At 42.9% G+C, this 12981-nt stretch overlaps 1 protein-coding gene across 2 annotated transcripts in view; it reads right to left on the reverse strand.

Moving 5' to 3' along the window:
* Positions 1–890: 890 nt before the first annotated feature.
* MAP6 (microtubule associated protein 6) overlaps positions 891–12981 on the reverse strand; it is a 215669-nt gene continuing 203578 nt past the window's right edge. The window contains exon 4 of one of the 2 annotated variants that reach the window (XM_063951234.1): positions 891–1103. In XM_063951234.1, coding sequence (XP_063807304.1) covers positions 1043–1103 — 61 coding nt within the window. In that variant the 3' untranslated portion in view covers positions 891–1042. The remainder of the gene's footprint in view (positions 1104–12981) is intronic. The other variant, XM_063951235.1, reaches the window with a different exon arrangement.

A 12981-nucleotide genomic window follows, 5' to 3' on the forward strand; every position in this document is an offset into this window, starting at 1 on the left:
TATATATATATATATATATATATATATATATATATATATGTACTGTACTGTACATTTGAATACAGTTATTTTTTAGATCCTAGCCACAAAAACCAGCTTGATCATATATTGGGAATTCCCCTACATTTCATTTAACCACTTCACATTTGTGAGTAAATAATAATATATTTTGATAACATTAAAACATAATTAAGTCATATTAAAAAAAATATCCAAATTAATAAAAAATTATTGCGCAATATGTTCACCACATGAACAATTGACAAAAAAAAGAATAAGAGTAAATTATACTGTGTTTCTAAGACTCATTTTAAATAATAATAATAATAACTATTATTATTATTATTATTATTACTAGTGAAACACATTTTATGCAAAAAAAAGTCGCAATAGGCTAGTGTTTTCTTTCTTGCAATTTTTAACACACATGAAAATGTTAAAATCCAATACACTCCCTGATTTGGTGTTTAATAGCAATTTATATTGTAACAGTGTGATGTGATACTCAGCCTTGGAGAGAGATAAAGTACCAGCCAGTCAGCTCCTAACTGTCATTTTTCAAACCCAGTCTGTGACATGACAGTTAGGAGCTGATTGGCTGGTACTTTATCGCCAGACACTTTATCTCCATCCAAGGCTTAATAAGTAGACTCCTTAGTGATTGTTTTCTAGAAATTGCGCTGCGTTAATCCGCCCGTTTCCCCTACACACGTGGTAAGGATGTTTTCAGCTCTTTCTTATCTCTGTTTTTGCAGTAGTAACACTTGTGGTTTCCCCGGAACCCCCCTCTTATGCCCGGTGTGTGCAGCGAGCGGATTGCTTGTCTCAGTAATCTCATTATTCACACCTTTTCTTTTTGCTGTAAGCATTTGTTTATTTCCGCATGCCGGCTGGTGAGCAGTACAAAGCAGGAGATATATACAAAATCGCTAAAGGTAGTATTTATAATCTACAGAAGAACCGTATATAACATGTTGTGGACGGCTATACAGCGATCCCAAATGGCACTATCAGGAGAAGGTGGCGCTCCCGCTGTATGAGATCAATCCTGTTCTGCGTTCCGGGGCTCCGCGTCCGCGCCACTGCTGGGATTCACTGTCTTCCTAAAATCACAAAAATCGGTCATTTCCCATCATAATATTTATTAATCTATTGAAGATAATAATTTGTGGAACATTAATGATATAAACACTGCCTCTTAACGTATAGGGGTCTATGTACTGAGCCTTAGATGGAGATAAATTGCACGGAGATAACGCACCAGCCAATCAGCTGCTAACTGTCATTTTTAAAACCCAGCCTGTGACGTGGCAGTTAGGAGCTGATTGGCTGGTACTTTATCTCCATTCAGGGCTTAGTAAATAGACCCCTGGGTACCAGCCAATCAGCTTGTAACTGCCATGTCACAGGATGTGTTTGAAAAAAAGTCAGTTGGGACAGTTATCTCTCTCCAAGACCTAATTCCTTTGGGGAGATTCATCAAACTTTCTAGAAAGGACAGGTGGAGGTGCTCCCTAAAGTAACCAATCAGTTTCTAGCTATCATTCAAGATAAATGATAACTTCAAGCTGATTGGATGATTTAGGCAACATATCCACTTTTTATTTCAGAAGGTTTGATAAATCACCCCCTTAGTACTCTAAGGGGTCTATTCATGAAGCAGTGAAAAGTGATAAATCAGCCAGTGGAGAAGTTGCCCCTGGTAACCAATCAGATGCTATGTATAATTTTATAGAATGCACTTTAGAAATGTTACCTCAACATTGATTGGTTGCCATGGGCAACTTCTCCGCTGGCTCACTTCTCCACTCTTGTCACTGATTCATGAATAGACCCCTTACTACCAGGTTGGGAACCAATCAGTGGGTATTGGCCATGAAACCAAACTCTCCGGCTGTCAGCGACTACGCGAAGTCCAGTGATGGCGGTGCCCGCTATATCATACATGTACCGGACCTACATGCAACATAGATCTGATGCAGTTTGCACTGTTTTCCGTGGCTTTATAATTTCCTGATTACTGGAGAAGATTGTTAGACGATACATTATACATGTTATTATAGTTGTATTTCCTAAATATTATTATTATCACCTGTTATTTATAAATGATTGTGCACCAGAGTCCCAGTGATTGTGCTGGGGGACAGGCCACGATGCAGGGAGGGAGGGAGGGAGGCCATGTTGTCGCTTGGTTCTTCTCAACAGTACCGTCACGTGTGCAGACAAGTTGGTATGGTTTCATTGCCATGTCAGAATCCCATAGTACAATGTACAGTATAGCACAATTACTGTATCTGCTATAGGTTCTTGATAATCTCAGTGCATATGGCCCTATAGGGGTAAAGGGTCATGTATGGTGCAAATCCCATACACAGGTTTTGCTTCTAAGCAAGATACCATGGTGTTTATGATTCAATTACCTCATGGAACAGGTAACTATGGCATTTATCACCAGATGGGTTGGTGTCTGAGGGTATTATATATGGTTAAATGAATTTCTCTGCCTCTGGGTGGTCATTCCGAGTTGATCGTTAGGTGCCGTTGTTCGCTACATAACGGTCATTAAAAAACCGGCTAATCTGCGCATGCGTTTTGCACCGTAATGTGCACGCGCGTTGTACGGGTACGAAGTCCATTGTGGTTTTGCACTGGTTCTAGCGACGATTCCAATCACACAGCCGATCGTAAGGAGATTGACAGGAAGAGGGCATTTATGGGTGTCAACTGACCGTTTTCTGGGAGTGTTTGGAAAAACGCAGGCGTGGCAGGGTGTTTGCTGGGCGGGTATCTGACGTCATTACCGTGTCACTCGTCGCAGCAATCATCACACAGGATAAGTAACTACAGGGCTGGTCTTGTTTTGCACAAAATGTGTTTGCAGGCGCTCTGCTGCACAGGCGTTCACACTCCTGCAAAGCGAAAATACACTCCCCCGTGGGCGGCGACTATGCGTTTGCACGGTTGCTAAAAACTGCTAGCGAGCGATCAACTCAGAATGACCCCCTCTGTAGGCCCGTGGCACTGCTAACAATAAAAAGCCACAGACTCTGCTCCTGATGTCCATTATACTCAATCAGGACTGTGGGGCTGTTTGATGGTACTGCACTTAGGACTGTGGCACTGTGTGATTTGGTTGAGGACTGTGATACTGTATTATGAGATTTAGGGGGTTCACTACGATATGCCGGCGGTCGGGCTCCCGGTGACCAGCATACTGGCGCCGGGAGCCCGAACGCCGGCTTACCGACAGTGTGGCGAGCGGAAATCAGCCCCTTGCGGGCTCGCTGCGCTCGCAACGCTACGCGCGCCACACTATTTTATTCTCCCTCCAGGGGGGTCGTGGACCCCCACGAGGGAGAATAAGTGTCGTATGCCGGCTGTCGGGCTCCCGGCGCCGGTATGCTGGTCGCTGGGAGCCCGACCACCGGCATACTGAAGACCACCCGATTTAGGACTGTGGCACTGTGTGATGGGGTTTAGGACTGTGAGACTGTATTATGAGATTTAGGACTGTGGCACTGTGTGACAGGGTTTAGGACTGTGAGACTGTATTATGAGATTTAGGACTGTGGCACTGTGTGACAGGGTTTAGGACCGTGAGATTGTATTATGAGATTTAGGACTGTGGCACTGTGTGATGGGGTTTAGGTCTGGGATACTGTATTATGAGATTTAGGACTGTGGCACTGTGTGACAGGGTTTAGGACTGTGAGACTGTATTATGAGATTTAGGACTGTGGCACTGTGTGATGGTGTTTAGGTCTGGGATACTGTATTATGAGATTTAGGACTGTGGCACTGTGTGATGGGGTTTAGGACTATGAGACTGTATTATGAGATTTAGGACTGTGGCACTGTGTGATGGTGTTTAGGTCTGGGATACTGTATTATGAGATTTAGGACTGTGGCACTGTGTGATTGGGTTGATGACTGTGAGACTGTATTATGAGATTTAGGACTGTGGCACTGTGTGATGGGGTTTAGGTCTGGGATACTGTATTATGAGATTTAGGACTGTGGCACTGTGTGACAGGGTTTAGGACTGTGAGACTGTATTATGAGATTTAGGACTGTGACACTGTGTGATGGGGTTTAGGACTGTGAGACTGTATTATGAGATTTAGGACTGTGGCACTGTGTGACAGGGTTTAGGACTGTGAGACTGTATAATGAGATTTAGGACTGTGGCACTGTGTGACAGGGTTTAGGACTGTGAGACTGTATTATGAGATTTAGGACTGTGGCACTGTGTGATGGGGTTTAGGTCTGGGATACTGTATTATGAGATTTAGGACTGTGGCACTGTGTGACAGGGTTTAGGACTGTGAGACTGTATAATGAGATTTAGGACTGTGGCACTGTGTGACAGGGTTTAGGACTGTGAGACTGTATTATGAGATTTAGAACTGTGGCACTGTGTGATGGGGTTTAGGACTGTGAGACTGTATAATGAGATTTAGGACTGTGGCACTGTGTGACAGGGTTTAGGACTGTGAGACTGTATTATGAGATTTAGGACTGTGACACTGTGTGATGGGGTTTAGGACTGTGAGACTGTATTATGAGATTTAGGACTGTGGCACTGTGTGACAGGGTTTAGGACTGTGAGACTGTATAATGAGATTTAGGACTGTGGCACTGTGTGACAGGGTTTAGGACTGTGAGACTGTATTATGAGATTTAGGACTGTGGCACTGTGTGATGGGGTTTAGGTCTGGGATACTGTATTATGAGATTTAGGACTGTGGCACTGTGTGACAGGGTTTAGGACTGTGAGACTGTATTATGAGATTTAGGACTGTGGCACTGTGTGACAGGGTTTAGGACTGTGAGACTGTATTATGAGATTTAGGACTGTGACACTGTGTGATGGGGTTTAGGACTGTGAGACTGTATTATGAGATTTAGGACTGTGGCACTGTGTGACAGGGTTTAGGACTGTGAGACTGTATTATGAGATTTAGGACTGTGGCACTGTGTGATGGGGTTTAGGTCTGGGATACTGTATTATGAGATTTAGGACTGCGGCACTGTGTGATGGGGTTTAGGACTGTGAGACTGTATTATGAGATTTAGGACTGTGGCACTGTGTGACAGGGTTTAGGACCGTGAGACTGTATAATGAGATTTAGGACTGTGGCACTGTGTGACAGGGTTTAGGACTGTGAGACTGTATTATGAGATTTAGGACTGTGGCACTGTGTGATGGGGTTTAGGTCTGGGATACTGTATTATGAGATTTAGGACTGTGGCACTGTGTGATGGGGTTTAGGACTGTGAGACTGTAGATTTAGGACTGTGGCACTGTGTGACAGGGTTTAGGACTTGTGATGTTAGTGTATTAGAATGCTTAATATTTGGAGACACTCCCTTACTAATCTGTGTAAGCCTGAATCTTCAGTGATGGTCCCTGGGACCAGGGGGATGCTGGGAAGTAGGTGGTCCAGTGTGCAGTGTGTCTGGAGCTGGATGGAATAAACAGCACAGCAGTGAACTCACATGTCTCTGTGTCCTGATGACTGAATTTACAAACTTATGAACAAAATATGGTTTCAGAAGAAGTTTAACTTGGACTGCTAGTGCTCTCAGAGTGTGAAAGAATCTTGCAGAAGTCTGTGGCTGTGATACTCTGTGTCTGCAAAACCTGCCGTGTGCTCCTATCTTCAAACAGTGAGTAACCATGGATAAACTAGCTCCTCCAACCGGCATGCTGATGTCTGGTAACTTGTCTGAAAACTGGAAAAGATTTAAGCAAAGGTTTAATATATATCTTATTGCATGTGGAGCTGATTCAGAGGCTGACAAAACGAAGGCATCCATTTTCCACCATGTGATAGGAGAGGATGTGCTGGACATTTATAATAGTTTTCAGTTTGCTGAGGGGCAGAATATGGTGCTATCTTCTATAATGCAAAAGTTTGAAGATTACTTTGTGCCAAGGAAAAATGGGACATATGAAAGATATAAGTTTTTCACGTGATCAGAAGTCTGTAGATGGATTTGTTCAGTATGTTACAGAGCTGCAATCACTCAGTAAAACCTGTGAGTTTGGTGATTTAAAGGATTCAGTGATTAGAGATTGTATTGTCTGTGGAATACCTGATAATGGACTCAGAGAGAGATTGCTGAGAGAGCAAGACCTAACACTACAAAAGGCAGTGACTATGTGTAGATCTGCAGAAATAACTAGATTTCAAGCTAAAAAGTTACACAAGGAAGCTGATGTGCATGTAGTGCAGAAAACAGAGCCATGCAAACCTCCATTCTCAAGAATGAAGCAGTCTAAGCCACAGTCTAATAAGGAAATGTGTAGTAGATGTGAAAATGCTCACAATCCTAAAATGTGCCCTGCTTATGGTAAAACCTGCATGAAATGTGGTAGACTTAATCACTTTGCCAAATGCTGTAAAATTAAAAGTAAAACAACCAAAGCGCATGCTGTTAAACAAACAGATGAATTCTTTGTGGATTGCATTGAACTTTGCAGTGCAGATAAGAAAGAATGGATTGTCCCTTTAACTGTGAACGAGATTGTCATTCCCTTTAAGCTTGATACTGGTGCGCAGGTGAATTTAATATAATTTCAAGACTATAAGACTTTTAGAGTAAAACCTAAAATTCACCCAGCCAAAGTGAAAGTTACAGGGTACACTGGGGAGGAAATTCATGTGAAAGGTACATGCTTAGTTACACTGAAATATAAGGGACAACAGTTTAAAACATCTCTACTGATTGTGGATAAAAATGTGCAACCGATTCTTGGATTAAGTTCCTGTGAGAAACTAAGCTTGCTAAAGAAAGTTTTTATGGTGACATCACAAGTAGAAGATGACTGCAAATCGATGTTTACAGAATACAGAGACTTGTTTGAAGGTCAAGGTTGTTTGCCTGCAGAGCATAAAATAAATATAGACACACAAGTTTCTTCAGTGATACACCCCTGTACAAAAGTGCCGTTTGCGCTGAGAGAAAAACTGAAACAAGAGTTAAATCGCATGGAAGCCTTGGGTGTGATACAGAAAGTTGATGAGCCTACTGAATGGGTAAGCTGCTTAGTAATTGTTGAAAAGAAAAATGGACAACTCAGAATATGTCTAGACCCCAGAGATTTAAACAAAGCTATTAAACGAGAACATTTCAAACTACGAACCAGAGATGAAATAATGTCGCAATTTGCGGGAGCAAAATGGTTCAGTAAATTGGACGCATCTTCAGGATTCTGGCAAATGAAGCTAGATGAGGCCAGCTCAAAACTTTGTACATTTAATACACCAGAAGGTCGATACAGATTTCTTCGACTACCATATGGAATATTGTCTGCTCCAGAAGTATATCACAAAAAGATACACATGATTTTTGAACATATTCCAGGTGTTGAAACAATGATGGATGACATTATTGTCTGGGGATCTACACTACAAAGGAAGAACATGATTCTAGATTGAGACAAGTAATGGAACTTGTCAAGAAAGTGAACCTAAAGCTAAACAAGGACAAATGTGAATTTGGCGTGAATACACTTACCTTTATGGGCGACGTGATCTCGGATCAAGGTGTACAACCAGACCCAAGGAAAATATCAGCCATAGTGAACATGGAACGCCCTAACAACAAAGACGACGTCAGAAGATTCCTAGGAATGATTACTTACTTAGGAAAGTTTATTTCTCAACTCTCTGAACGAACAGCCTCTCTTAGATGGTTGTTGGACAAAGATAACGAGTGGATGGTTGTTGGACAAAGATAACGAGTGGATGTGGTCACATGAACAAGAAGAAAGTTGGCAAAACTTGAAACAGATCATTACAGAGCAACCAGTGCTAAAATTCTTTGATCCTGCGAAAAGAATAAGAATTTCAGCAGATGCTTCGCAATTTGGCCTAGGCTCAGTGCTGTTACAAGAACATGAGGATACATGGCAACCAGTAATCTATGCATCAAGAGCACTGACAAGTGCTGAAACAAGGTATGCTCAGATAGAAAAATAACTTCTAGCAATCACATATGCATGTGAGCGATTTCATCAGTTTGTGCATGGTCAAACATTTACAGTGGAAACTGACCACAAGCCATTGATAGCTATCATGACTAAATCATTACATGACTGTCCCATGAGAATTCAATGAATGCTTATCAGACTACAGAAATATGATGTACACTTGCTGTACTGTCCCAGCAAATACATGTACATTGCTGATACACTTTCTCGTGCTGTGGACAAAAGTGAAGGTTCCAAAAGTCTGATGGATGAAAAGAAAGAAGCCTATGTTAATTTGATCGTAGCTTCTCTACCAGTGTCTCTTGCAAGACAAGAACAGATTAGGAAAGAAACTGAGACAGATGACACAATGAAAGTGTTGAAAGATATCATTCTGGAAGGTTGGCCAGCAGAAAAACATGCATGCCCGCTGTCTATCCATGATTATTGGATGTACCGCAGTGACCTTACAGTTGTCGATGGTATTATTTACAAAGGCAATAGGTTTGTCATACCTGCACGACTAAGAAAAACTATGCTGTGCAAGATACATGAAGGCCACTTAGGAGAAGAAAAATATAAGCGGAGAGCGCGTGAAGTTATGTATTGGCCAAGAATGAACCAAGACATAGCACAGACTACAGCTACATGTGAATTATGTCTTACGTATAGACCGAAACAACAAGTCGAGCCACTGAGTCCTCACGCAGTGCCAGAGAGACCGTACCAGAAAGTTGGCGCAGGTTTGTTTGACTGTAATGGGAAAACGTACATTGTCGTGACTGATTATTACTCTAACAACCCTGAGGTGAAGACACTACATACAACTACTAGTATAGCCGTAATCAATTGCATGAAGTCAATCTTTGCAAGGCATGGTGTTCCTATGGAAGTGTTCACTGACAATGGTCCTCAGTTTGCCAGTGCTGAATTTAGACAATTTGCTGATGAGTGGGAATTTGTCCATACTATGTCAAGTCCCCACTATCCACGCTCAAATGGGTTGGTGGAAAGTTCAGTAAAAACTGTAAAGAGTCTCATGAAAAAAGCTCAAGAAGGTAAATAAGATTTCTACAAAAGACTTTTAATCTACCGCAGTACACCTTTACAGAATGGACTTTCTCCTGCACAAATGCTGATGGGAAGGAGGATTAGAGCAAATCTCCCGATACATGATGAACTGCTTAATACACATAACTCAGCATTGGTCAGACTGAGTAAGGAACGTCAACAGGCGAAACAGAAACTGTTCCATGACAGGCAAGCAAAAAGCTTATCTGATCTAAAATCGGGTGACCAAGTCCGTCTCAGAGATCACGAGAAAGGTATTTGGGTGCAGAAAGGTATTGTGCAAGCACAAGTAGCACCAAGATCTTATACTATATGTACAGAGCATGGAACGGAAGTAAGAAGAAATCGGGTGGATTTAAGATCTCAACCTTACCATAATGAAGACAACATGACTGAAGAATACCTTTTATCTGACATGTATAATGATCCTCATAATGGTGAACAAACCACGATTCTAGAAAGGTCCAACATGGTCGATGAAACACAGACTGTGTATGAAAGACCCAAAAGGGAAATACGCAGACCTGAGAGACTCATTGAAACGTGTTAGATGATGTTCTTAATATGACGTTGTTAATTGTTGCTTTGAAGCGTACAGGGCTTATCTTTAAAGAAAAGAGGATGTGATGTTAGTGTATTAGAATTCTTAATATTTGGAGACACTCCCTTACTAATCTGTGTAAGCCTGAATCTTCAGTGATGGTCCCTGGGACCAGGGGGATGCTGGGAAGTGGGTGGTCCAGTGTGCAGTGTGCCTGGAGTTGGTGAGGGAATAAAGCAGCACAGTAGTGAACTCACATGTCTCTGTGTCCTGATGACTGGATTTACAAACTTATGAACAAAACAGGACTGTGAGACTGTATTATGAGATTTAGGACTGTGGCACTGTGTGATGGGGTTTAGGACTGTGAGACTGTATTATGAGATTTAGGACTGTGGCACTGTGTGACAGGGTTTAGGACTGTGATACTGTATTATGAGATTTAGGACTGTGGCACTGTGTGACAGGGTTTAGGACTGTGATACTGTATTATGAGATTTAGGAAGGTGGCACTGTGTGATTGGGTTGAGGACTGTGATACTGTATTATGAGATTTAGGACTGTGGCACTGTGTAACAGGGTTTAGGACTGTGAGGCTGTATTATGAGATTTAGGACTGTGGCACTGTGTGACAAGGTTTAGGACTGTGATACTGTATTATGAGATTTAGGACTGTGGCACTGTGTGACAGGGTTTAGGACTGTGATACTGTATTATGAGATTTAGGACTGTGGCACTGTGTGACAGGGTTTAGGACTGTGATACTGTATTATGAGATTGAGGACTGTGGCACTGTGTGACAGGGTTTAGGACTGTGATACTGTATTATGAGATTTAGGAATGTGGCACTGTGTGATGGGGTTTAGGACTGTGAGACTGTATTATGAGATTTAGGACTGTGGCACTGTGTGACAGGGTTTAGGACTGTGATACTGTATTATGAGATTTAGGACTGTGGCACTGTGTGACAGGGTTTAGGACTGTGATACTGTATTCTGAGATTTAGGAAGGTGGCACTGTGTGAAAGGGTTTAGGACTTTGATACTGTATTATGAGATTTAGGACTGTGGCACTGTGTGATGGGGTTTAGGACTGTGATACTGTATTATGAGATTTAGGAAGGTGGCACTGTGTGACTGGGTTTAGGACCGTGAGACTGTATTATGAGATTTAGGACTGTGGCACTGTGTGACAGGGTTTAGGACTGTGATACTGTATTATGAGATTTAGGAAGGTGGCACTGTGTGACTGGGTTTAGGACCGTGAGACTGTATTATGAGATTTAGGACTGTGGCACTGTGTGACAGGGTTTAGGACTTTGATACTGTATTATGAGATTTAGGACTGTGGCACTGTGTGACTGGGTTTAGGACCGTGAGACTGTATTATGAGATTTAGGACTGTGGCACTGTGTGATGGGGTTTAGCACTGTGAGGCTGTGTTATGAGATTTAGGACTGTGGCACTGTGTGATGGGGTTTAGGACCGTGAGACTGTATTATGAGATTTAGGACTGTGGCACTGTGTGACAGGGTTTAGGACCGTGAGACTGTATTGTGAGATTTAGGACTGTGGCACTGTGTGACAGGGTTTAGGACTGTGAGACTGTATTGTGAGATTTAGGACTGTGGCACTGTGTGACTGGGTTTAGGACTGTGTGATTGGTCTGCATTTGCCATTACACAGGTCATTGAGCCCTCTTTCTATGATTAATGTGACGTCCTGTGACCTGTGGTGGATTTCTCACTAGGCACACATGAGGCGTGGGCGGGCAATGGTCAGTAATTTGTAGTGGTGGAGAGGGGATGAGGTTAATGTTGCTTTGGCAGTCGGGAGGCCCTAGCATGAAGGGGGCAGTGACGCAATGGGATGGGGGAGGGTGGGGTGGTAATGTTGTGCCTAGGGTGTCCTGATCTCTAAATACGCAACTGTCTGTGTCTTTATTCTGAGGAGTGGGATTAAAATGTACTAGACAATTGGGAAATTGGCATTTTATATGGGTTCAGCATGATTTAGAATGCAAGCATAGGGGCAAGCGCAGTCCCCTTGCGGACTCACTGCGCTCCCCACGCTGGGGGCTCGGTGGCTCGGTGGGAATAGTCCTGTTGTGCCGGGATTCTGGCTGACGGCATTGTCGGCTGTTGGGATTCTGGCGTCTGTATCCTGACCGCCAATGACCCAACAGCCAGCAAACTAAATGCATCCCTTTTATATTTCATTATATAATATTACATGTCAACCGCAGGTTATAAAGAAACCAAATACTAACTAGCAGGATCACTATGAAAACAAGGCAAAAATGAATGATAGTAACTGAGCATATTTAGATATCGGCATACCGGCCGCTGCTCATTTATCCTGACCAGATCTCCAGCAACATAAAATGCAGTAATAATGGGGACACCTAATAAGAGTCTACCACTACATATAAAATCAGATTAATGGCAGAGACAGGAAACTGAGAAACAGATTTGAGTTGATGTGCGATGGAATTAGCTCGTTTTACTTTAGTTTTACTTTCCATCTGGAACTTTCAAATTAATGACCAGCGTTGTAGCTGGAGATCCTCATAGAGATCTCAGTTCCCTGATTGTTATACCCTGAATTGGCCATTTCCCTTCCCTATATATATAAATATATCCTTACAAGGGTATTGGCTTACGGAAGATGGAGATATTGCAGGGGATGAATGAAATGCAGAGGATGTTGGGATGTGACCAGTCCTATAAACCATGGGGTTTGCAGCACACTGTCAGGTGCCTCCTCCCACACCCAAGGGCCACAATATATTTTTGTAAACTATTACAGAGTTGAAAAAAGGGGCAGGTGACAGAGTAACATTTAGCCTCTGCAGGGCCCGGGGGCCCTTCCCAGGGATTGTGTTTGTTCTTCTGAGAATATCATGGCCCGGATCACAGCCAGATTAAGATCCACATGGGCCTATTATGCACAGCCACCGGGGTGTGACCAGTGATGTGGGGTGGCATGACCAGTGGTGTGGTCTGCATCATGGGCTGTGACAAGTGCCTTTATTCAATCACCTCAATTGTGCTCTGTGCATCCATTACCGCATCTCTCCCCAGTTCATGATCAATACCTCCTCCCAGTAGCCATTAGCACATTCATCCACCCTATTAGCTCCTATAAATCTCCCCTCACAAAGCCGCACCCATTACTACACTTACACCGCAGCACCCCTTACTACAATTACACCGCAGCACCCCTTACTACACACACGCCACAGCACCCCTTACTACACTCACACCGCAGCACCGCTTACTACTCTTACACTGCAGCACCCCTTACTACATTCACACAGCAGGACCCCTTACTACTCTTACACTGCAGCACCGCTTACTACACTCACACAGCAGCACCCATTACTATATTAA

This window comes from Pseudophryne corroboree, chromosome 2, assembly GCF_028390025.1.
Source record: "Pseudophryne corroboree isolate aPseCor3 chromosome 2, aPseCor3.hap2, whole genome shotgun sequence".
NCBI lineage: Eukaryota > Metazoa > Chordata > Amphibia > Anura > Myobatrachidae > Pseudophryne > Pseudophryne corroboree.